Raw genomic sequence first — 27,373 nt, forward strand, 5'->3', positions numbered from 1 at the left:
TAAAGAATAAGTAAACATTCAAGAATCTGATTACTAAAGTAATAATTTTTGGTATTCAATGGATTTAGTTATATTACAGCAAATACAGAACAGCATTCACAATCATAACGATGAATATACAAAACAGTGCTTTAACTGAAAAACAAAACCCGTTATTTCATAATGGCCTGGAAACTGAATGCAGTTTTGTCAATTGTTGTTTTATAAAGTAATGTCTTTTCTGTCAAAGCTATGATAACAATGTTTATATTTAGTAATATAAGGAATTAGGAGGTCTGGGAAATTACTGAGGGGTGCAGCACATATCAGTGAGTCTTTAAAAATCCCTGGTATCTCTGTTACCAATTCCCATAAATGATAAAGCAACAGCTACAGAAGACATTGATAAGGACAGATGGATACTGATGCTAAAAGGGAATAGATCAATATGATTAGGATTTGATTTCCTCTTTGCTCTAAATATTATAAAAAGAAAACAAACAAGTCTGCTTCAAGCATCAAGTCTCAAATCACAGTTACTAAGAGTATAAAAAAAATTTCAAAGCTAATTTTCTTAGAACGGAGGTGTTGAGAGTTAGAGACTGAAGTCTGAATTCTATATTTTATCCCAGAGGATCACTGCCGAGAAGAGAGTGATCTGTTTTATTCTCATCAACAGAAGATGGAATTAACTTATAAATTAAACAACTCAAAACTTAATACAGTACCAAAAATTATTAATTTTCCTTATGATGTCAATATCCTTTTAATGTCCAGTTTCTACAGGGTTAGTTAATCAAAAGAACCAAAGAATCTAACCGAGCTACCAGTGATGTATTCATTCTTATTGAATGTAATAATGACTCTGTACTAACAGCATTAGCAAACATTAAATTCTTGAGTAAATAAAGGCTATGTATGAGTAATTGTAACACTATAATATAAAACAGAAGGTACACTATGAACTTCTCATTACCATGAAGGGTTTTAAAAATAATTTGTATTTTTCCTAACTATACAAACCATCGTCTTTTACTATAGGAGATATAAAACAGCAAAGGCTGGAACATGGCAGTTAAAATCTTTAGCGAGGTATAAAAAAGCTAGCTAGTAGTTCACTGGCCGGCCGCCTCACTCTTCGAGGTGCCAGTGATACTAAGCACTTTGACTGCAGCCAGAACTTATTTATGGGTGGTGATGGCAGGACAATTTGAGTGAAGGACTCGGGTTTATATCATCATCTCCTCCTCCTACGCCTATTGACGCAAAGGGCCTCGGTTAGATTTTGCCAGTCGTCTCTGTCTTGAGCTTTTAATTCAATACTTCTCCCTTCATCATCTCCTACTTCGCCCTTTATGGTCCTAAGCCATGTAGGCCTGGGGCTTCCAATTCTTCTAGTGCCTTGTGGAGCTGAGGTAAACATTTGGTGAACTAATCTCTTTTGGGGAGTGCGAAGAGCATGCCCAAACCATGTCCATCTACCCCTCATCATGATATCAAATACCCCTCCTCATGAGGGGTACATAGAAAAAATATAGATTATTTTCAAAATGTCATTTGCACCTTCACGATAATCCAAACCCTTGTCCTTTATTGTAGGAGACATCCTTAGGAGGGAGGAGGTCCCCTTCTAACTGGATGGAACTTTACATGGGAGATAACTAAAGAATCAAAGCTCCTTACACCCTGTGAACAAAAACTAGGAAAAAGATTGGAACACAACATGTTTCAAAGTACTTAGTTAGTCATCAACCTCTGTGGTGTAACCTTGCAAACGTCATAAGGCTATATTTGGATCTGTAGGTTTGTGGAAATACAACACACTCCTCCTTGAAAGGAGTGAGGGGAAAAGACCCACTCATGACTCTCATAAGGTAGCTGAGAGCATAGTGATCTTACCTTCGCTTCAAAATGAGACCAGCTAGCGAAGCTTCCGATGTTGTACCCCAAGAGAGGAGAAGATTGAAAAAAAAAATGAAAAAGGCCAAGCATTCATTACGTTCGACCCAGACTTACTCGTAACCTCTAGCCTCGACCTGAAGCTACTTGAGGAAGCTAAACTACTTACTGAGCAGCCAAAACAGGCCTAAGAGTAAAGGTTTTCATGGACCTGCGGGTCACATCCTGTAGGTAAGGAGCAGTAATCGTCATCCAACATTTCTAGACACTTGCCTGAAGAACCTGCGCTCCAGAGAAATAGGGTGGAAAGGTTAAAGGGGTACCAATACCTCTGATGTTGAAAACCTTTATTCGTACTTCATTTTCAGCCAGAGACGAAAGGCAAAGTGAAATTACTTCCCTCAACCAAAAGGAGATAGTGTTTTTCGGGGACCTTTTTGTTTCTTCCAGTAGTGACAAAGAGACTCTGCAGATGGGGTCTAGCAGATCTGACGTGTTTGAGGTAAGCTCTAAACACCCGTACAGGACAGAACAACAGCTGATCAAGATTTTCAATTACTTTTCGTGGACTTGAAACCTGAAACAACAGAAACTTTGGATTGCTAATAGATGGATTTTGGGTTTTGGTGACAAACTAAGGGACGAAACCAAGAGAGACCTCCCTCTAACCCCTTGAATGGCTGATGTTGAAGGAGAGCTCATGGAATTTGCCAACTCATTTGGCCAAGGACAAAGCAAGCAGAAACAGCATTTTTGAGGTGAGATCCATATCTGATGACTGTCTCAAAAGCCCTAAAGATGTCCTTTTCAGGGAAGGTAAGACCTTAACCATGTTCCAAGACTGTGGACTCACCTCAACTAGAGGGCAAGACTGCTCCAAGCTCCAATTAAGCATAGAGAGATTCGCCAAAGAAAATATGTCTACACCATTAAGTCTGAAGACTTGGCTCAAGGCTGACCAATAACCTTTCACTATATTAACAAAGTAGAGTTTCTCCTTACATAGGTAAATAAAAAAATCGGTGACTACTGTATTGGTACAGAGGCTCTGAGAAGATGGATACCCCTTCCACAACACCAACCACAGAAGACAGCTTACTTGGCCTGATAGAACGCAGACAAGGATTTGCAAAGGTACCTAGACATCTGTTGTATTGTCTCTCGAGAAAAGCCTTTCGGTGATAGGAGATGCTGAATATCTTCCACACAAAAAGACACAAAGAATTCACCGCCATGGTAAATTCTAATGTGTGCTTGGTACAGTCGGTCTGGATGTGGAGGAAGTTCCATCAGCGTCTTTGCTAAGGGGTGGAGTAGATCTGTGTACCAGTCCATGTGAGGCCACAATGGAGCTACGAAGAGTCATAACTACGTTTTGAGACACAAGGGATTTTGACCATCCCATGGATCCTGGAACGCGTGCTCAAACGCTGCTGCTGGATCCAGTACCAGTGAACAGTAGACAGGGAGCTTTTTGTTGAGGGATATGGCAAAGAGGTCTATTGTCGGGGCACCCCACAAAGTCAGGATCCCCCTCGCTATTTGACAACATAAAGACCATTCTGAGCCACCTATCTGTGTTTTCTGGATCACCTTGTCTGCCACCACATTTTTCTTCCTAGGAATGAATTGGGCAATAAAGAGCTACTGAGTGTTCTTCCGCCCACTTGAGGGCCCTGGTTGCACATCAACCCCACTGAGTGGCCATTGAGAAGGGACCAAAAGTGCTATAGGGCTGGCCATGCTACCCTTAACCCTAGAACATTGATGTTATCACAGTCCTGGTCTGACCACACTCCTGATACCATCTGATTTGAAACTCCAGAAGAGGGACTATTACCAAGACTCCTTTCTACAAGTTGTTGGTTTCCAAACACCATAACAGATCCTCTTTGGCTTCTGCTCCCAGGGTGATCAATAACTGGGTATTGTCCAGGTGTTGTGACAATGATGACTTCAGTCTCCATTGAAGAGATTGTAACCGCAGTCCTCCTCCTGAAACTAACTGTTCCAGAGGAGAGAGATGACCTGGGAGCTTCTGCCCAGAGTGGGCTGGCAGACTTGGACACTGAAGAAAGTCTTGAGATCATTTCTTCCAATGGGAATAATTGTCTCCGAATGGTGTTGAACTCCATCCCTAGGTGGACAAGTTTCTGGGAAGGGATGATGATGGACTTCTCTTGATTTATCAGCCCCCCCCCCCTCCCCCCCCAGGTCCTGACTAAAGTCGAGAAGCCTGTCCCAAAGGGGGAGAAGGTTCTCTCTGTAATCCATTACTATCAGCCAGTCACCCCGGTAGCGAAGTAACCTGTTTTCGTTGGCGTGAGCCTAAGATGACAAGGTACAACACCCCTGTGAATAATTGTGGGGCTCTAGACAGACCAAAGCAAAGGACCTTAAGCTGGTAAACCTTGTTGACTAATACCCTCAGGTACTTCTAAGAAGTGTGCATCCTTGAGGTCCAAAATCACCAGGAAGTTCCCTGGTCTTATCGCCTGAATGACTGTGTACAGAGTCTCTATTTTGAATGGTGTCTGTTGAACAAATGTGCTCAAAGCAGAGAGATTGATGACTAGTCTACAGCCTACAGACACATTTTTCACAAGAAAAAGTTGCCAGAAGAAACCTCGTAACTTGTCGACGACTTCCTCAAGAGTGTTGTTTCGTAGGATATCCTTCACGTCTTCCTGTAGGGCAAGATGTTCTGCCGTTCCCTGTGGATAAGATTACTTAGACTCCGGAAGAGAAATCAAAGGAGAGGGAAAGCTGAAGATTGGAAGGAGATATCTCCTGGAAACAACCACCTCCTCCAATTTCTCTGTAGGCATCCCCCACTGGAGGCAAGGTAGGTTGAATGCCCATCCTAACGCATGTGTCTACCTTTTTCCTTGCCTTTCTCCTGGTTACATCCTTAGGAATGGTAAGGCGTGAAGGACAAAGAAGGTTTCCTGAGGATTGGTTGGGGCTGTGCACCTCCTCTCTTCTTAGGTGGCACGGGCCGATTTTCTGGCAGATTGTCCTGATGTTGAAGGTTGTAAGGCATGAAATGACATTGCCCTGTGTATCAAGGAGTCTTAGGTGCCTTTCCTTCATTCCTCTGTGTCTTCCAGAGGGAACAATGAAGGTGCTGTAAGAAAGGCCTTCCTTTGGTAAAGATTCTCTCTTCTACTAATATTCTTATGCATTCTGGAGGTCACGCCCTTCCGGCACCTGAGCACCCAGTTAGCCCACTGGTTGTCTGTCTGGCGCATCACATACCTTGACCCTGAAGAGAAGGAGCTGTCATCTCCCTTGGGGAAAAGATGACATCCTCTTGCCCTTGGACTTAGCCAGGAATTAAAGTTCTGCCACTCTTGCTAGATGCCCGAAGAAGCCATAAGAGAAGAGTCAGAATGAAGAGTCCCAGGAAAAGAAGTTGGCCTAGGCTTCTTCGACTTCAAGGAAGATCCTGAGGGCAAAGAATCCCTTTCAGGCTTCTTCTTCCTCCTGCTGAAATTCACCCAATGGGAGGGCGATCACTCCCAACATTCATCACAAGGAGACAAAGTAAACAAATTAGAAATTTTACCACAAAGTTTCAGGGCAGAGAGTAGGATGGCCTCACTCTACGATGGTTGAAGTCAAAGCCCTTGGTATCACTGGCAGCCCAAAGAGTGAGGCGGCTACCACCTATTGGCCAACCAATGAACAACCGGCTGGTTTGTTTACACTTTGATAAAGATTTCAACTGCCAGGTTCCAGCTTTTGCTGTTTTCTACCTCCTATAGTAAAGGATGATGGTTTGTATTATCGTATAGGAACAAATACTTTTAAAGAATGACACAAGTACTTTCTTGACAAAAATGATTCCATTGCATAGCATATTTTCTCAATCCATTTCCATAACTGCATGATCACAAGTACTATATTTCTAATTTGAAAGGGATATCAGTTGTAGTTTGATTCAACTCTTTTCAAGAAAATTTAATATGATGGATAAACTAAAAAACTTTTAAAAATGGACCCTTTTACATCTGGTATAAACCAATTCTCTTATATTTTCCATTGAAAGAGACAAAAGAATCACACAACTTTAGACTATTAATGATGTTTTCATTCTTCTTTTCTTCAAAACCCAATGACAGTATACTGTTCTCTTAGAAAACTATTGCTAGCAGAGTTAGTTTATGAATTAGTATGGAATCTAATGCAAAAAGCTACAAACAGAATCAACTAAATAGGAACAACTTCATTCATCTTATAAACAAAGAATACTCTTCATGAGGAGATAAAGAATCATCGACATACCTCAGAATTGGCCCAAATATCGCAGGCTCCGGGGAAGAGTGTCATATCAGCCAGAGACGGAATCAGGGAGACATACCAGGCAACCTTCTGCAGTGTCTCGGATGCATTTTCACCTGTTAAAGAATCATTCTTAAGATTTTACATTGTTATATTAAGGTATAATAATTACTCCTATCATGAAAGAAGATAAAAAAACCTTTCATAGATCCACACTAACCATATGATGCTCTATTTCCATAGAAAAGAAATAACCCACTACATCAGATTTGGAGGCTACCAACTGCATATGCCCAAACCTCTGAAAGGAATCTTATCTCTTCACATTTAATGTTCAAATTAAAAGCATAATATAACAGTTGTTAAGGAACAGCATGTCCTTTAGGTAGACGATAATTGAAGGGCACCAGTGACAGAATTTGGAGGTTGCCATGCGGCAGGGGTGTTAGTACACTACCATAGTATATCATGCATGTTGTAGAAAGCATCTAAAAGCACAGTTGCTGCCTTGCAGTCTTGCTTTTTAGTCAAAAGGTTAGGCCCACCACCAATATCTGTGGTTGATGACTGCAAAGCATGCGGTCCTAAAAACCCTCTGTCAAATTATAAACCTGATGCTAATAACCAAACCCTTAATGTACAGATATCGGTGGGAAAGAAGAAGAATAACAAACGTCGGATTGTGAGTCAAGGGTTCAGTGAAGGCCGCAATGTAGTAAGCCTTGAGCTGATGCCTACTAACCAGACAAAGATGAGTGAAGAAGGCAGAGTTCCTCACAAACAATTAAGATCTGCAAACTGTATAACGAGAGAAGATATTAGAGGAAGAAGAGGTGGAAGCAAAAAACGTTAACACCTTCAGAGGTAGAAAACAGTGGAGGGCAGTAAATGGGTTAGAGATTTAGAATGTATATCATTTATGTATATACAAAGTATTCCATGTTTACATGGGCTTGCTATTATATGCAATTCAACACCTGTGGAGAGTCTTGCTATAAATTTTCTGCTGCTATCAAAGGAAAACCATATAAATTTCTAATGTCAATCTAATCCTACTGATGGCTACCATAACCTGACTGTGATTTTTATCTGCCTTAATTATTTACTATTAGGTACTAGATTGCATCTTTCTCTCTGGTTACGACTCTCAGTGATGTTTTTATGTAAGTAGATTTATATTATTTGCATTTTAATTTTAATTAATTCCTTGCATTAAAATGTATCCAAAATTGACTATATTACATTAGCTTTATTTAATTTAAGAAAAAACATTTCGTTTGTTGTGGATAGAAATGTTATTTTTATTACTAAAATAAATTTTTGAATATACTTACCCGGTGATTATATAAGCTGCAGCTCTGCTGCCCGACAGAAAAACTCTACGTTCAAAATACGCCAGCGATCGCTATGCAGGTAGGGGGTGTTCATCAACAGCGCCATCTGTCGAGCAGGTACTCAGTACTCAAAGTAAACACAGAACTCAATTTTCTCCTCGGTCCACTGGGTCTCTATTGGGGAGGAAGGGAGGGTCCTTTAATATATAATCACCGGGTAAGTATATTCAAAAATTTATTTTAGTAATAAAAATAACATTTTTCAATATTAAACTTAGCCGGTGATTATATAAGCTGATTCACACCCAGGGGGGTGGGTAGAGACCAGCATTAATTGTTTACATTATTATGAGCTAAGTATTTTGTATTTCATTTTAGCAGTTATTCAAAATAACAAACATAAAATAAATAAGTACCTGGTAAGGAAGTCGACTTGAACAATTACTCTGCCTTTTTTAAGTACGTCTTCCTTACTGAGCCTCGCGATCCTCTTAGGATGCTGAGCGACTCCTAGGAGCTGAAGTATCAAGGGTTGCAACCCATACTAAAGGACCTCATCAAAACCTCTAATCTAGGCGCTTCTCAAGAAAAGAATTTGACCACCCGCCAAATCAACCAGGATGCGAAAGGCTTCTTAGCCTTCCGGACAACCCATAAAAACAACAATAAAAAACATTTCAAGAGAAAGATTAAAAAAGGTTATGGAATTAGGGGAATGTAGTGGTTGAGCCCTCACCCACTACTGCACTCGCTGCTACGAATGGTCCCAGGGTGTAGCAGTTCTCGTAAAGAGACTGGACATCTTTAAGATAAAAAGACGCGAACACTGACTTGCTTCTCCAATAGGTTGCGTCCATTATACTCTGCAGAGATCTGTTTTGTGAAGGCCACTGAAGTTGCGACAGCTCTAACTTCATGTGTCCTTACCTTCAGCAAAGCATGGTCTTCCTCATTCAGATGGGAATGAGCTTCTCGTATCAACAGTCTGATATAATAGGAAACTGCATTCTTTGACATTGGTAAAGAAGGTTTCTTAATAGCACACCATAAAGCTTCTGACTGTCCTCGTAAAGGTTTAGTTCGTTTTAAATAGAACTTAAGAGCTCTAACAGGGCATAAGACTCTTTCTAGTTCATTTCCAACCAAATTTGAAAGGCTTGGAATATCGAACGATTTCGGCCAAGGACGAGAAGGTAGTTCGTTTTTGGCTAGAAAACCAAGCTGTAAAGAACATGTAGCCGTTTCAGATGAAAATCCGATGTTCCTGCTGAAGGCGTGTATCTCACTGACTCTTTTAGCTGTTGCTAGGCAAACGAGGAAAAGAGTCTTTAAAGTGAGATCTTTAAAGGAGGCTGATTGTAGTGGCTCGAACCTTTCTGACACAAGGAATCTTAGTACCACGTCTAAATTCCAACCTGGTGTAGCCAAACGACGCTCCTTCGAGGTCTCAAAAGACTTAAGGAGGTCCTGTAGATCTTTGTTGTTAGAAAGATCTAAGCCTCTGTGACGGAAGACTGCTGCCAACATGCTTCTGTACCCTTTGATCGGGGGAGCTGAAAGAGATCTTTCCTTCCTCAGGTATAATAGGAAGTCAGCTATTTGGGTTACAGTGGTACTGGTTGAGGATACTGATACCGATTTGCACCAGTTTCGGAAGACCTCCCACTTCGACTGGTAGACTCTAAGAGTGGATGTCCTCCTTGCTCTAGCAATCGCTCTGGCTGCCTCCTTCGAAAAGCCTCTAGCTCTCGAGAGTCTTTCGATAGTCTGAAGGCAGTCAGACGAAGAGCGTGGAGGTCTGGGTGTACCTTCTTTACGTGTGGCTGACGTAGAAGGTCCACTCTTAGAGGAAGAGTCCTGGGCACGTCCACCAGCCATTGCAGTACCTCGGTGAACCATTCTCTCGCGGGCCAGAGGGGAGCAACCAACGTCAACTTTGTCCCTTCGTGAGAGGCGAACTTCTGCAGTACCTTGTTGACAATCTTGAACGGGGGGAATGCATAAAGGTCTAGATGGGACCAATCCAGCAGAAAGGCATCTATATGAACTGCTGCTGGGTCCGGGATCGGTGAGCAATATATTGGGAGCCTCTTGGTCCTTGAAGTTGCGAAGAGATCTATGGTAGGTTGGCCCCATGTGGCCCATAGTCTCTTGCACACATCCTTGTGAAGGGTCCATTCTGTTGGGATGATTTGACCCTTCCGACTGAGGCAATCGGCCATGACATTCATATTGCCTTGTATGAATCTCGTTACTAGAGAGAGGTTTAGATCTCTTGACCAGGTGAGGAGGTCCCTTGCGGTCTCGTACAACGTCATAGAATGGGTCCCTCCTTGCTTGGAGATGTACGCCAAGGCCGTGGTGTTGTCCGAGTTCACCTCCACCACCTTGCCTTGAAGGAGGGACTTGAAGCTTTTCAAGGCCAGATGAACTGCCAGTAGCTCCTTGCAGTTGATGTGTAACGCTCTTTGATTCGGGTTCCACGTTCCCGAGCATTCCCGACCGTCTAGTGTCGCACCCCAGCCCGTGTCCGATGCGTCCGAGAAGAGACTGTGGTTGGGAGTCTGAACAGCCAGGGGCAGACCCTCTCTGAGGTTGATACTGTCCTTCCACCAAGTCAGTGTTGACTTCATCCTCTCGGAAATGGGGATCGAGATCGCTTCTAGCGTCTTGTCCTTTTCCCAGTAAACAGCCAGATGAAATTGCAGGGGACGGAGGTGTAGTCTCCCTAAAGAAACGAACTGTTCCAGGGATGATAGCGTCCCTATCAGACTCATCCACTGTCTGACTGAACAACGTTTCTTCTTGAGCATGTTCTGGATGCATACCTGGGCTTGACTTGTTCTGGGGGCCGACGGAAAAGCCCGAAAAGCTTGACTGTGAATCTCCATCCCTAAGTAAACTATAGTTTGGGATGGGACCAGTTGGGACTTTTCCATATTGACCAGGAGACCCAATTCCGTGATCAGATCTAGAGTCCACTTTAGATTCTCCAGACAGCGACGACTGGAAGACGCTCTTAGAAGCCAGTCGTCCAAATAGAGGGAGGCTCTGATATCCGCTAAATGCAGGAATTTGGCAATATTCCTCATCAGCCTCGTAAAAACAAGAGGAGCCGTGCTTAGGCCAAAGCACAGGGCTCGAAATTGGTAGACAACCTTGTCGTAAACGAATCTCAGCAAAAGTTGGGATTCTGGGTGGATGGGGACGTGAAAGTATGCGTCCCTTAGGTCTAAAGAGACCATCCAGTCTTCCTTTCTGACCGCTGCTAGAACTGACTTTGTGGTCTCCATGGCGAACGTCTGCTTTGTGACAAAGACATTCAGCGCACTGACGTCTAGCACCGGTCTCCACCCTCCTGTCTTCTTTACCACTAAGAAGAGACGGTTGTAGAAGCCCGGGGATTGATGGTCCCGGACTTTGACTACCACTCCCTTTTGTAGCAAGAGAGACACCTCCTGCTTCAAGGCTAGCCTCTTGTCTTCCTCTTTGTACCTGGGAGAGAGATCGATGGGAGACGTTGCTAGAGGGGGTCTGCGGACAAACGGGATCTTGTACCCCTCTCTTAGCAACTTCACAGATTGTGCATCTGCGCTCCTTTTCTCCCAGATCTGCCAGAAGTTCTTGAGTCTGGCTCCCACTGCTGTCTGAAGAGGGTGGCAGTCAGACTCTGCCTTTAAAGAACTTGGTACCTTTCTTCTTTCCGCGTCCCCTTTCGGCACGAGCACCTCCTCTGCTGGAGGCTCTGCCACGAAAGGGCGGAATGAATCTGGACGCTGGAGTGTCCATCCTGGGTCTAGATATGGTAGGCAAAGGGGTGGCTTTGCGGGCAGAGGACGCAACCAGGTCATGGGTGTCCTTCTGAATCAAGGAGGTAGCAATCTCCTTTATCAATTCCTCTGGGAAGAGGCACTTTGAGAGAGGAGCAAAAAGAAGTTCCAATCTCTGACACTGTGTTACTCCAACTGACAGGAACGAGCAAAGGTTTTCCCGTTTCTTAAGGACCCCGGAAACGAACGAAGCCGCAAGCTCACTGGATCCGTCACGTATGGCCTTGTCCATGCAGGACATAATGAGCATGGAAGTTTCCTTGTCAGAAGGGGAGGTCTTCCTGCTCAACGCTCCCAAACACCAATCCAAAAAGTTAAAAACCTCGAAGGCTCTGAACACTCCTTTTAACAGATGGTCTAAGTCTGAAGGAGACCAACAAATCTTGGAGCGTCTCATGGCTAGCCTGCGGGGAGAGTCTACTAGACTTGAGAAGTCGCCCTGGGCAGAGGCAGGAACTCCCAAGCCGAGAACTTCTCCCGTGGCATACCAGACGCTCGATCTGGAAGAGAGTCTCGCAGGGGGAAACGTGAATGCTGTCTTCCCAAGGTGCTTTTTGGACTGCAACCATTCTCCCAACACCCGTAAAGCTCTCTTAGAAGAGCGGGCGAGGACGAGCTTCGTAAAGGCAGGCGCGGATGACTGCGTGCCTAAAGCGAACTCAGATGGAGGCGAGCGTGGGGCCGCAGAAATAAACTGATCAGGATACAACTCCCTGAATAATGCAAGAACTTTCCTAAAGTCCAAGGAGGGTTGCGTGGTCTTGGGTTCGTCGATGTCTGTATGTGGGTCGTCAATGTGTGCAGCGTCGTCATCATCAGAGAGTCCATCATCTGAAAACTGAGTTGACGTCGTCATCATCAGAGAGTCCATCATCTGAAAACTGAGGAGGAAGCGGCAAAGGAGTAGGAATCGGCTGGTCAGCTGAGTCCGGCAGCACGGGTGCATGCGTGACTGGACCGGACGCAACGTCATGGAACTGTTGCCCAGTCTGTGAACTGGCAACAACCATAGCAGCGCGGGGGCGCAAAGCGTCTACTCCTGACTGTCTAGTCTGCTGTGGGCGAGTAGTGGTAATCACACTGGGTTGCGGAGGTTGACGCACCGCGTCAAAACAAAACAACTTAGGTTGTTGTTGTAACTCGCGAACGTCAACGGAAGGTTCCGTGCGTCGCTGAACGTCAACATGCGGCTGGCAGGGTACACTGGAACGCATGGGTGGCGGGACTCTCACAGCTGGAGTGCGGGAGAAGGTAGCCTCAGCGTCCACTGGACGCACAACCGTGGTTGGTTGTAGGCTAGAGGTTGGTGCAGCGTCAACCTTCTCCGCACGAAAGTCCTGCATCAATGACGTTAACTGTGTCTGCATGGACTGCAGCAACGACCACTTTGGGTCTACAGTAGCAGGTGCGGCAACAGGCGGTGTTACTGCCTGATGCGTTACTGCTTTGCCTCTCTTAGGAGGTGTGCAGTCATCGGAAGACTGCAGCGAGTCCGAACTGACCCAGTGGCTACAACTGGGCCGTTGGACTTGCGCGGAAGGGACCGACTTACGCTTAAGAGGCCGCGAGACCTTGGTCCATAGTTTCTTTCTAGAAACCTCTTCCGCAGACGAGGAATAAATGGGCTCTCTCGTCTTCGTGTAGGTGGGGCGATTCTGGTTAGATACGCCCGAAACCACGGAGGGAACGTCTGTTCGCTGATTAAAGCCTCTCGAACCCTTTAGTCGTACGACATTGCTTCTCCCCTGGGCTTGGGAGCTTGCAAGAGGTCCTGGACTGGGAGGACGACAGGCACGAACAGACGAACCCTCAAGCGCAACACTATCTATAACACTTTCCACAACACTACCACTCACTTTGTCACTACCCACAGCACTCTTACACTTCAACTCCTTGACGTCTGCCATGAGTTGGTTACGGTCACTCGCCAATGACTCGACTCTCTCACCCAGAGCCTGGATGGCACGCATCATATCTGCCATCGAAGGTTGTTGAGTGCTAGAAGGGGGATCAGGAGCAACCACTACAGGGGAAGGAATAGGTTGTGGGGCATGAGGAGAGGAAATATCAACGGAGCGAGATGAACTTCTCCTGACTCTATCTCTCTCTAGCCTACGAGTGTATTTCTGGAATTCGATGAAATTGAATTCCGAAAGCCCAACGCATTCCTCACATCGATCTTCCAATTGACAGGCTTTATCCCGACAATTGGAGCAAACGGTGTGAGGATCGATAGAGGCCTTCGGAAGACGCCTTGAACAGTCCCTGGCATTACATTTCCTAAACTTAGGGACTTGAGAAGGGTCAGCCATTTTGAAATAGTCAAAGGGGAATTCAAAATCTATCCAAAGTCGTCAACAAATAATCCAAAATCTATAAAAGAATGCAAGGAGTATTGAAGATAACTTCTGCAAAGCGAAAGCTCAAAACTAGAAATGATTACTTCACCAAATACAGTGATACCTCGGTACTCGACCATAATCCGTTCGAGATCCGTGTTCGACCTCCGATTTGTTCGAGTACCGAATTTTTTTTCCCCATAAGAAATAATGGTATATATTCTATTCCGTTCCCAAGCACTCGAACAGGCCCAAAATATTAATAAAACGTGTACCTAAACAACAATAATTATCTAAATGTGTATGAAATTGGTCAGAAAATCCTATAAAACAATTTTAAACCATTTACTGTACTAAAATAAAACAATTTTAAACCATTTTCTGTACTGTAGTGAACATACCTTTGAGCAGCGGTTCGATGGCATACAGGGATGGATGTGGAGAGGATGGAAGGGGGAGGTTACTGCTTGGAAGGAGAGTCCTCTTCCATGATGTGGCGGGGTAGTTCTCCTTCAGGAGTTGTTTCTCTCTCCAATGAAAGGGTGGGCAGATCTATTTCAGGGGTTTCTTCTCTTCTTTGTCTCTTCTTTGGAGGAGAAACAGGCTTTGATGTAGCAGCTTTCTTTTCTTTTGTGAAAAACTGGTCTATTGTTAATTGTTTCTTCCTCCTCTGCAGTATTCTTCGAAAATGATGAATGCCTGTTCTATTACGAATACCTGTTCTATTACGAAACTTTTCAAACCAACCCCTGCTCGCTTTAAATGTAAATGAATCACTTTCACTGGTACTCGGACTTTTCTTCACTAATTCTTCATAGATATGCAACGCTTTTTCACAAATGAACGCTTCACTAACACTTTCCCCGGCCAACTGTTTTTCTTTAATAAATATTAAAAGCAACTTTTCCATCTCCTCAATCACTTGTGGCCTTTGCTTAGTTACCGCCGTAACTCCCGTTGCAACATTCGCCTTCTTAATCATTTCTTTATGCTTTAAAAACGTAGAAATGGTCGACTTCGCCATTCCGTATTCTACCGCTAAATCGGACACTCGTACACCATTCTCATATTTCGCTATAATTTCCTTCTTCAACTCGATCGTTGTTCGCACTGTTTTCCTCTTCTCCTTCCCCTTAACACTCATTACTTTCTTGGGACTCATTATGAAAGCTAAAAAAGCAATTAAAAGCACTGAAAATCACTAAATCACAACGAATGCTGATCGCGCGTTGTCTGAGTGACGCTCTCGAGAGAACTGATGCTTCCCGAACAAGCGAGAGTGGCCGAGATGGCGCGATCATCACAAAGCCCATGCGGTCGTCACGTGTTCGGCTGGTCGAGTACCGAATTTTTGGTCGAGCACCGCAGCAAAAATTTCTCGAAAATTTTGGTCGAACTCCGAATTGTTCGAGTATAGAGTCGTTCGACTACCGAGGTATCACTGTATGTGAAAACCAATCCAGTAAGCAACAGCGAATTTAGTAGGTCTTGCCGGTGGCACGACAGAGAAAATTGAGTTCTGTGTTTACTTTGAGTACTGAGTACCTGCTCGACAGATGGCGCTGTTGATGAACACCCCCTACCTGCATAGCGATCGCTGGCGTATTTTGAACGTAGAGTTTTTCTGTCGGGCAGCAGAGTTGCAGCTTATATAATCACCGGCTAAGTTTAATATTGAAAAATTCTAGGACAAACAATCACTTTCTTGTTTGTCACAACTAGAAACCCTTTTTGAAATGTTCATGATAATTCAACCAGCAGACAACACTTTAAAGACATGAAGCAATATTTTTTTTTTTTTTTGGGGGGGGGGAAGATTTTACAAAAGATTCCAATCAAATGAGAGATTTGAAAACTAATATCATCAATAACAGTTTCATATTTTATATATTTCCTTTGCTGGATTAAGAAGGAAATGAGTTCTCTCCATTTCTTTGTACTTTGTAGTTTTCTGTTTGAATTCCAATACGGTTTAGGTTTTAATTTAAAACTCCTCTCCTAGATATTCAGGCCTTTCCAAAGCTCTTTGCACTGCTACTTTGATATCTGATATTTTCCTGACACACACTGTTCCTCCTTTCTTCTTATCATTTGTTCTACCCTGCATCACAAAATGGATACTTTTAGTTCCTCCAGGATATTGATAATAACTTCTTCACAATCTAATGTGTACAGTACTCCAAGGAAGAGAGTTTCTACAATTTGTTGGCTTTCTCTCCAAAAACAAAATGGTACATCACTCCCATTCTTTCTGTTTTAGGGAATCCATAATCTCTTTCTCCTTGGATGTCTTGTAATCCTCAATAATTCTTGTTTCATTTGTTATACTCAATACACAAGAGTGAGTTTACCCCTAAAGTCTATCCTATAGCTTCTACACGGTTACTTTCCAGACTGCACTTGTTTCTTTCCTTCCTTTCCTGACATCATAAGATTTACATTGCATAGGAGGATTTCATATCTTCTCCTTTCCATTCCAATTTTCAATCTTATAGAATTTTCAAAGAAATCTTCTCCAATTTTGCTACGGACACTTGCTCACCTCCATAAAGCATATCCCTCCTCTCGATATTGGGTCTGCAACTAATAGACACCAATATTTACCTCAGATATACCTTCCACTGCTGAAGCCATAGCTGCCATTATTGAATATGATACTCAGTGACCAGTAGGAAGATGCTCTCAAAGAGGTTATGCATAATACAGGGGTACACCACAGTTCTTTCTTTTTCTGGTGCAAGGATGAGTTTTTATGAAAACAGTAGGTTCGTTGTCTGATGCTGACCAATCAAGCACCTACAAGAATCAAACCAATGAATCACTATCTTGGCCTCTCATTCTAGGTCGGTTGCTGAGGCCTTTGAGGGAGATGATGGGGCCAATAGAAAGCTACTGGTGGGTGCAGCAGAAATGCCTGACAATACAGCATTGGTAAGAATGTTAGTTGTCTCTCTGGGACAAGCATCTATCTTTCATATCTGGATGGTGATCTACTCCTTGGCTCATGATGATCTTAGATAAAGGAACTAATTTCTGAGAGGCTTGTCAGCTTGCTGTACTTTTATCCCTACATTTTCTAAGTCTGAAGATAGAAAGTACCATGGAAATTTGTTTCCCATCTTTTTAATAAAATAGACGATATACAGTCAGGATGTCAGACCAATCTATCTAGTCATAACGAGCATTGGTACTGGGCCTCCTTCATTCAAGCATTAGGTCCAAAGTGTACAGTATAGAAAACTTTTATATGATCTCTGCATCTCCCTACTCACAGAAAAGACGGCAGTAGAAGTCTTCAGATATCTAACCCTGGAATGTTTATCTTTTGATCCAAGTGGAAAGAGGACAAGAAAAGCCCAGATGTGAAAGTCTCCCTCTGAATGTCAGCGATATTGATGTTATGGTTCTTTCTGTTCCTTGGGCCAATCTATGTTAAGTAGGGACTTGTCTCCAGAAATGTTTAGACTACTGGCAGGAAATCAGTTCAAACCTTAAGCATTTCAAACTTTCAAGTCGTGTTCTCATCAAATATTTCTTGCTATAGGTCCTCCTCTCCTATAACAGACCAGCTCAGTTTGAATCCTAAAAAAGGAATTCTGATACATTGTATGAGTTGGAGAGAGAGTTACAACCAATGTTGGTGATAAAGCCATAGAAATAAAGGATACGTTTGTGGTAACTCTAATCCTGCTTATTACTGATCAATTTCTATATATCCCATATTATCTAAAGTTTAAAGGTTTAAAAGTTTAAAGGCCCCTCATGAATGGCAGAGGAAAGGGACAGTGACATTGCCCTAGCAAGCAGGACAGTGCCCTAGAGACAGATCATATTACATATGAACAGCGCCCAAGCCTCCTCTCCACCCAAGCCAGGACCAAGGAGGGCCAGGCAATGGCTGCTAATGACTCAGCAGATAAACCTATAGGCTCCCCCCAAACCCCCTTCGTTAGCCTAGTCTGGCATTCACCAGTCAGGGATGTTGCCACATTTTTTGGGAAAAATCTTTAAACAAGTATGCTGAAGGTAATAATCTGCCCCATAATTTGCAGTTTGACTTTTGTGAAAGCCTTGGAGAATGTGATGTCCTTCTTACAATTTCTAATGCTGTACAGAAATCTCTTGATTGCAGTCAGAACTTTTTGTATGATTGGTCTTAAATTTGGTTCTGCCTTTGAATCTTTTCTTAGCATAATTATTGAACTTTTAACTACAGTGCAGGGAGTAGTTGTTGATTTGCCCATAGTGACTAGTTGCTTAGGGTAGCATTCTAGCTGAATAATTTTCATTTTATATACACGATATGTGTTTTGGGCAAGAAAACAAGCTTGTTGCATATGCAGATGATGCTACTCTCTTTGCATCAATTCCATCCCCTGAATGTATGTCTGAGGTTGCCCAGTCCCTTAATAAAGATCTAGCTAAACCTAGTGCATGGTGCAAATTATGGGGAATGAAGTTGAATACATACAAAACTCAAAGTATGATTGTAAGTAGGTCAAGGACAGGGGCTCCTCAACATCCAGATCATAACATTGACATTATCTATATAATTATTATACAATTGATTCAAAATTTTAGGTGTGATACTTCATTGCAAATTTACTTTTGAGATACACGTTTGATCAGGTTCATCTTTAATTGAAAACAAAATTGGCTTATTATAAGTCCCTTTTAAGGTTTTTGGTGTCTGCCATAACAGTTCCTCCTTGGTACAAATATGGGAACAATAAAGAGGCATTGAGATCCTCACCCAACATATAAATCTTCATTGTAAATAGGCACATTTATTTGACCCTTCCTTTGTCCAGAAGGTGTATGACTGTGGTGAAAATGGCCAACATTCGTGTCAGACGCATAGTTCTGAAAGACCCAAAGGGTTTTAGATGATTCACGCGTTCTTCCTCCTACTGTATTTCAGAGATCAGTTTCCCAATGCCACAAGTTCTTTGGCAGCATCTGTAAATAAATTTTGTGGATGAGGTAATGGAAGAGGGACCCCTTTCGCAAACCTGTCTAGACCTCAGGGAATGATGAGCGTGAAAGTCTTCATCCAGCTTCAATGTAAATCACTGACAAGTTATTCCAGCTAAGCAATCTTAGACTGATGCAAGAGCATGAGCTCATTTCTTCAGATATTCAAGGACTTAAATATGATCCTTTAAGAGCGAGTGATATTTCTGCCATCTCTCCTATGTAGGAAGTACAGAGAATGTTATTGTACCAAGTTTCATATTCTGAGAAAGTATCTAGTTTGTTGGCAACAATCCTGGCTTGTACCTGTTGATACCTAGGCCCTGATACTGGATTATTATTATTTTTATTATTATTATTCATTAATTAATAATCAAATTATTAATCGTTAATGGTTAATCATTATTATTATTATTATTATCATTTATTAACTATTATCATTATTATTACTACTACTATTACTACTACTACAAACTAAGCTACAGCCCTAGTCGGAAAAGCAGGATGCTATAAGCCCGTGGGCTCCAACAGGGAAAAATAGCCCAGTGAGGAAAGGAAATAAGCAAATAAATAAACTTCAATAGAAGTAATGAGCAATCAAAATAAAAAAAAAAATTTAAAAACAGTGACAACAGTAAATTAGATCTTTCATAAATAAATTATAAAAACTTAAAAATACAAGAGGAAGAGAAATACGATAGAATAGTGTGCCCAAGTGTACCTTCAAGCAAGAGGGCTTTAATCCAAGACAGTGGAAGACCATGGTACAGAGGCTACGGCACTACCCAAGACTAGAGAATGAAACTATAAACGACAGAACACTTGGCTCCACCAGCAGGAATAACAATCTAAACAGACTTCCTCTGTGACTGAATCACCCAAGCTGATTTCGCTGTATCAATCTGAACGTATTTAATATATCTGTCAAATGGTATTTAAATTATATTATTTAAATTATATTTAATGTATCTGTTAAATAGTATTTAAATCATAAAAGCTAAATATTTTGTTTTCAAACATTTATGTTTACAAGGGATTTATCAAAGCAAGTCGTAATTGCAATTGTTATAATTAACTACAAGATCACAGATAATAAATACTTTGCTGAGTACAATTGTAACGAATGTGCATATGTGAAAAAGGGAACAGGTCGAAAACTTCATTTATATACAGATATGCAAATATCCACAATTAAAAATATTACAAAACAAATCACAAACACATGACAACTTACTGATCAACTCCACAGGCGGCTTAAGCGGTCGGATGAAGCGATTCATGGACACTAACTTCCCTGAGAGGTCCAAGACGTGCGTTCTGAAAAGGCGCTGGGAATACTTGGAGGAGAGACTTGCTTCCCACTCTTTGCTTGCTATTATAATGTCCTCGGGTTCACTGCTATCAAACTGAGCCTATGAATGAAATAGAAACTTGAATGAGGTTACAATCAATTACCTTATGATAACCCTTTTAACCCCAGGCTCTTTGGAAATTTCCAACCCTTAACCCCCAAGGGGTTATTTTTTCCCCAGCACATTTTACAGTATATATTTTTTAAATTGCTCTAACAGCCTTACTTTTTGTCATAGAGAGGTCAGGTTGGTCTCATTCTCTTGGAAAATGCCTGAATTTTCTGAAAAATTTATTAAAAATATGAAAAAAAAAATTTATAGCATTTTTTTGCAAGGACGTACCCATGGGGGTAAAGAGATGGGTTTTGTGAAACGTACCAGTACGTCCTTTGGGGGTAAAAGGGTTAATAGTAATGATTATTTCAAATGTAGTAATAATTACAGTTTACAATTATCATGATAATCATGTATAACAATTTTTATATATTTTCACAGAACATGTTTTATCACAACTGGATAAATTGCCACAAATCCCTAAATTCTAAATAGTAGATTTTCAACAATTACTTGTAAAAGTTCTTTCTTTGGCTTCAATTGAAAAGAATATGGTTTCCATCACTTTTAAACTATTTACGTAAATTAAGTTACAACTAAACTTTTGATAAAATAATGAATTGTGTGAGAAAACTATAAAACATCTTTTGAAAAAACAATAGAAGAAAGGATAACTTCATTCAGAATGTAAAAGGAAACCAACGTATAACATTCCAATAAAAATTTGTTTGTAAAAATTATAAAATGTCACATAAAAATAAAATAAAACAAATGACAGTCAGCCCAAACTAGAAATAAGGATTATCTACATCTCTAGTCTTGACTGAATATGGTTAAAGAACAGTGTGTGAAAGAGCAACAAATTTAACAAATATGGTCACAATAAAAGAACGAGAACAACATAATTACCTTGAAAGGCTCAGGAGGTGGTAATGTGGGCTCTAAGGTCAAATAAATAGTGAGATGTGTTCCGGATTTATTAGGTTCGCCGTTATGAATAAACCTTGAGGGGCTGACCGTTGAGACGGACTCACGAATGTATCCCAGAAGCACCACCGGTTCCTCTAGGGAAAACGTTCCTTCAATCTGTTGATGTATCAGTAAGCGTTACCAAAGGGGATACAGAATCAATCTAATACGATGATATTTGTGATTCAAGATAAAGATTCAAGGTTTAAAAACAGTCTTTTCCATTTGCTTACACAATTGACATACATACATACATACATACATATACCAAAGGCACTTCCCCCAATTTTGGGGGGTAGCCGACATCAACAAGAAACAAAACAAAAAAGGGGACCTCTACTCTCTACGTTCCTCCAGCCTAACCAGGGACTCAGCCGAGTTCAGCTGGTACTGCTAGGGTGCCACAGCCCAACCTCCCACATTTCCACCACAGATGAAGCTTCATACTGCTGACTCCCCTACTGCTGCTACCTCCGCGGTCATCTAAGGCACCGGAGGGAGCAGCAGGGCCTACCGGAACTGCGTCACAATCGCTCACCATTCATTCCTATTTCTAGCACGCTCTCTTGCCTCTCTCACATCTATCCTCCTATCACCCAGAGCTTTCTTCACACCATCCATCCACTCAAACCTTGGCCTTCCTCTTGTACTTCTTCCATCAACTCTTGCATTCATTGACATAACATCTAATAAGGCAGACTTCCTCTTCCTTTCTCTTGTTTTATGGTTTTTAACTTCAGCATAAATGATTCATGACATGGAGGCTTCGTTATTTTCAAACGTTTGCAGAATTTCATCACCTCCATCAAGCCTTCGGGGATGAAATGGTATAAGCATTGCATTTAACTTATAAAATTCAGTAATGTTTGTGGCAAGCATAACACCCAGCACCAGGTCGTTTACGTGTCCTCCTAGCACATGCAACAAGGCTTTCAGTTTAGTCGTATTTTTTCCCTTTAAGAAAAACATTGACTTTTAATGGCACACAGTCATTGCTTTTGTTCTATAGGCTGAAGGTTTATCCTTTTACCATCTATATCACATATATGCACTTTCAGGTATAGGGTAAAACTAGACTCAGATATGTCATAATCCTTCCCCTAGACCAATTATTCATGCAAAGCAATTGAATTCCTGTGACATCTGAACGCCTTTCATAGGAATAAAGCCCAAACTTTCTTGGCTTAATTCTCCTATGCTGGCACATCCTGTCAATTCAGGTGAGGCTGTTTGCATCTAAGAAACTAATGACAAATGTCTCCCATTAACTAGCACTGGACCCCATGACGAGTCTCACAGCTATGTTGTCAACCAGTTTGGCCTGGTCAGTAAATTGGAGCACAGAGAAAACAGTAGATTCCAGTGGTTATTAGGATTGGCTATCTAGCTACTCGGCAATCTCGGGACTCAGGGAGAACAGTGGTGCACTGGCACTACAAATTACACTTTTATACTGAGCTATTATCCCTTTTTTTTTTTTTTAAATTAGGATAAAAATGAATTAAGTTGGACTTAATTGATTTCTAATCCGTAACAAATTAACTCATTATAATCACCCACATCATCAACATCATTATTAAAGAAAGATTATTATTATTATCATTATCATTAAAGATGCTATAAGCCCAAGGGCTCCAACAGGGAAAAATAGCCCAGTGAGGAAAGGAGATAAAGAAATAAATAAACGATAAGAGAAATAATGAACAATGGAAAAAAAAATATTCTAAAATCATTAACAATCTTGAAAGAGATATTTCTTATACAAACTATAAAAAGAGTTATGTCAGCCTGTTCAACAAAAACATTTGCTGCGAGTCTGAACTTTTGAAGTTCTACTGATCCAACTACCCGATTAGGAAGATCATTCCACACCTTGGTCACAGCTGGAATAAAAATTCTAGAATACTGTGTAGTATTGAGCCTCATGATGGAGAGGGCCTGACTATTAGAATTAACTGCATGCTTAGTACAGTGGAACCTCTACATACGAATGTCCTAACATACGAATTTTCCAACATACGAAGTAAAATTCGACCAAATTTCTGCCTCGACACCCGAAGTGTTGCTTCAACATACGAAGTAAACATTACACGTACGCGTGGAATTTTCTCGAATGTGTTCAGCGTCGTTTGTTTTTGACGCCGCTAGACGGCAGCACATCGGAGGGACGCCAATCGAGCGTCGGCTTGATCAGTCTTCTCATCTCGTGCACATCGTGTGGTTGTCCTCTATTCGCTCCGTTATTAACAGTGTTTTTATCTTCCTTTTCTACATGTTGTTTTCTGTGTTCCGTAATCATGGGTCCTAAAAAGCTTAGTTTCGGATCAGGAAGTAGTAGTAGTGGTGAGAAAAGGATGAGGTCTATGCTTTCATTAGAATTAAAGCAAGAAATAATAGAAAAGCATGAGCGAGGTGTATGTGTTAGCGATCTGGCCAAACGATATGGCTGGAATATGTCTACGATCTCGACGATCCTAAAACATATGGCAGCCATTAAAGCAGTGAAACCTTCGAAGGGTACACGATTATTTCCAAACGTCGTAGCCCTACCCTTGAAGAGATGGAACGCCTTTTGTTAATATGGATCAAAGACAAGGAGATTGTTGACGATATGATCACGGAAACGATCATTTGTGAGAAGGCCAGCGCTATCTACAGTGACTTGAAGGCAGCGGGATCTGAGGGTGACGCGGGGGAGTTCAGCCGATCCTAGGACGGAGGAATTCAAGGCGTCTTGAGGTTGGTTCGAGAAATTTAGGAAACGGACCGGGATTCATTCACTTGTTTGTCATGGAGAAGCTTCGAGTTCGGACACCAAGGCTGCTAAAGACTTTGTTAAAAAGTTTGAAAGTGTCGTGGCGGAGGAAGGTTACGTAGAGCAACAGGTTTTCAACTGCGATGAAACCGGTCTGTTTTGGAAAAAGATGCCTAGTCGAACGTACATTACCGCCGAAGAGAAGAAAATGCCTGGACATAAGCCAATGAAGGATCGGTTGACTCTTGCACTTTGTGCCAACGCCAGCGGGGACTGCAAAATAAAGCCGTTATTGGTTTACCATTCCGAAAACCCTAGGCCATTTAAAGCACATAGAATTAATAAAGACCTGCTACATGTTCTATGGCGTTTTAATTCTAAGGCTTGGGTTACTAGGCATATCTTTGTGGAATGGGTAAATGTAGTTTTCGGCCCTGCTGTCAAGAAGTATCTTCAGGAGAGGAATTTGCCTTTGAAGTTCTTGCTTTGTTTGGACAATGCACCCGCTCACCCCCCCCGGGACTTGAGGATGATATCATCGACGAATACAAATTCATCAAGGTGTTGTATCTTCCACCGAATACCACCCCTATCCTCCAGCCCATGGACCAGCAAGCCATCTCGAATTTTAAGAAGCTCTACACCAAGCACTTATTTAAGCGGTGCTTTAATGTCACGCAAATTACCAACTTAACTTTGCGTGAATTTTGGAGGAGCCACTTTAATATCGTGCACTGCTTAAAGATCATAGACCAAGCTTGGGAGGGAGTAACTCGTCGGACCCTGAATTCCACTTGGAAGAAGCTTTGGCCTGATGCTGTTGCTCCCAGAGATTTTGAAGGTTGTGGCCCCGAGAATGAACCTGTGCTTGCCGCCGAGGGAGACATCGAAGAGATTGTATCTCTTGGCAAGTCCATGGGTCTGGAGGTGGATGAAGATGACATCACTGAACTCGTCAATGAGCATCATGAAGAGCTCACCACCGAGGAACTCAAGGAGCTGCAAGCCATGCAGCATGATGAGTTCCAAGCGCAGTTGAGTGAGTCGGAGGAGACCGAGGAGGTAGGCCAAATCTTAGGTACGGGGGAAATAAAACAGATGTTGGCATATCATCAACACGTGGTTGATTTCATCGACAAGCATCACCCACAGAAACTTCAGGTTTGCCGTATTGTTGCGCAGTTCGATGATGTTTGCCTAACGCATTTTAGAAAAATCCTCAAAGGCCATACTAAGCAACTTTCACTTGATAGTTTCTTTAAAAAATCTTTAAAACGGTCTAGTGATCATGATGAAAAGAAAGAAAGTGAAGCAAAGAAAAGGAAGACCGAATCGAGTGAAAGTGATGAAAATTAAAAATAAGAAAAGAAAAAATGTAAAAAAAAATATAAAATTATAAAAATGAAAAAAAATACATAAGCAAAGTTAAGTTAAAGGTCACGTAGTAGTGTAAGTTATCGTACACGTTATCGTATAAAGTCACCGTCCCTACCTCCTCGCTGATCTTCCGTCTACTCCTGCCTAGCAGTCCCTACACCTGAGCTGGCCTGTCACTAAGGTAAAGTGTTACATTAAAACCCCTTTTTTATTTATTATTTCATAATCATTATTCTTTTTTTAAGTGTGTATGTATTTATTATATTTTATCAATGTTATGTGTAATTATGTGTAGCCATTTATTAAGGATTTATTATGGGCTTTTAGGCTGAGGAATGAATTAAATGAATTACCATGTATTCTTATGGGAATATTTGCCCCAACATATGATCGTTTTAACATACGAAGCAGTTTCTGGAATGAATTAATTTCATATGTAGAGGTACCACTGTATTACAAACAGGATGGAACTGTCCGGGAAGATCTGAATGTAAAGGATGGTCAGATTAATGAAAAATCTTAACATGCATAATGAACTAATTGAACGACAGTGCCAAAGATTAATATCTAGATCAGGAAAAAGAAATTCAATAGACCGTATGTTTCTGTCCAACAAATTACGATGAGAAACAGCACAGGAGAACAATACCTTATACATTCTGCTTGTAAAACTAAGTATGCAGTTAATTTTAACCCTTTTACCCCCAAAGAACGTACTGGTAAGTTTCACAAAAGCCATCCCTTTACCCCCAAGGACGTACCGGTACGTCCTTGCAAAAAATGCTATAAAAAAGTTTTTTTCTTCATATTTTTGATAATTTTTTGAGAAAATTCAGGCATTTTCCAAGAGAATGAGACCAACCTGACCTCTCTATGACAAAAATTAAGGCTGTTAGAGCAATTTAAAAAAGAATATAATGCAAAATGTGCTGGGAAAAAAATAACCCCCTAGGGGTTAAGGGTTGGAAAATTCCAAATAGCCTGGGGGTAAAAGGGTTAATAGTTAGGCCTTCTCCATTATGAGGATCAATACTACATAGTTTTTTCCAGCTGTGACCAAGTTGTGGAATGATATTCCCAATCAGGTAGTTGAATCGGTAGAACTTCAAAAGCTCAAACTTGCAGCAATTTTTGTTGTTGAACAGGCTGATATAAGTCTTTCTGGGCTTGAACCTGTGCCGGCCAGTGAATAAGCTCCTATTAGCACTTATTCTTAGGTAAATTACTGCTAAATATACCAGAGAAAAAATGTAAAGGAGTGCTAGGTTAACTAGCTCGCTCACCTATTGGTGTCGGTATAAAATTGGGCGTATAATCCAGAGGTCCCGCACTATTTAGATTCATCCACGACAAAGACCCCAAGAGGAGAGCCGTTCAACCTCACTCGGCACCACCAACTCTGCATCCGCTCCGAACCCAACTCCTTTTTAGCACGCCTGTGTGGTAACCCGCTTGTTTGTGCTCTCGTGTTTTGCCTTATTTTTCGCTGTATTATGGCTTCTACATCGGTTTCCCAGGAGTCACCGTCTAAGTTAAGTACCAAGCTATGTTTTGCTGTGTTTTGAGCAATCTAGATCGTTTAATATTTAAATTATAGGAGTTTATTCTCTTCGATCATATCGGTCTTGCTCGATTCCGCTTACGGTTGGTACTCCTGTTTTGAGAGCTTTTAGTTTCACTCACGGTGTTACTAAGTGTATCCCTCGCTACTTCGCGGTTCGACCATCGCGGATTCACCACTTCGCGGATTTTTTCCATAACCCATATATATACAGTAATATATATATATGTATATATATATATATATATATATATATATATATATATATATATATATATATGTATGCATGTATTTATGTATATATGTAGGTATGTATATGTGTATACATATAAATATATATATATATATATACACACACACACACACACACACACATATACATATATATATATATATATATATATATATATATATATATATATATATATATATATATATATATACAGTGATACCTCGGTAGTCGAACGACTCTATACTCGAACAATTCGGAGTTCGACCAAAATTTTCGAGAAATTTTTGCTGCGGTGCTCGACCAAAAATTCGGTACTCGACCAGCCGAACACGTGACGACCGCATGGGCTTTGTGATGATCGCGCCATCTCGGCCACTCTCGCTTGTTCGGGAAGCATCAGTTCTCTCGAGAGCATCACTCAGACAACGCGCGAT

General features: G+C 41.5%; 1 protein-coding gene across 2 annotated transcripts in view; it reads right to left on the bottom strand.

Moving 5' to 3' along the window:
- LOC137625784 (coiled-coil and C2 domain-containing protein 2A-like) overlaps window positions 1-27,373 on the bottom strand; it is a 165,625-nt gene that overhangs the window by 16,135 nt on the left and 122,117 nt on the right. For both annotated transcript variants that reach the window (XR_011040898.1, XM_068356673.1), the window contains exons 20-22: window positions 20,955-21,131; window positions 19,874-20,051; window positions 6,166-6,278 (exon numbers count right to left, since the gene is read on the bottom strand). Coding sequence is in view for 1 of the 2 variants with exons in the window: in XM_068356673.1 (XP_068212774.1) it covers window positions 6,166-6,278; window positions 19,874-20,051; window positions 20,955-21,131 (468 nt within the window). In the remaining variant the exon portion in view is untranslated. The remainder of the gene's footprint in view (window positions 1-6,165; window positions 6,279-19,873; window positions 20,052-20,954; window positions 21,132-27,373) is intronic.

Source organism: Palaemon carinicauda, chromosome 32, assembly GCF_036898095.1.
Source record: "Palaemon carinicauda isolate YSFRI2023 chromosome 32, ASM3689809v2, whole genome shotgun sequence".
Classification (NCBI taxonomy): Eukaryota; Metazoa; Arthropoda; class Malacostraca; order Decapoda; family Palaemonidae; genus Palaemon; species Palaemon carinicauda.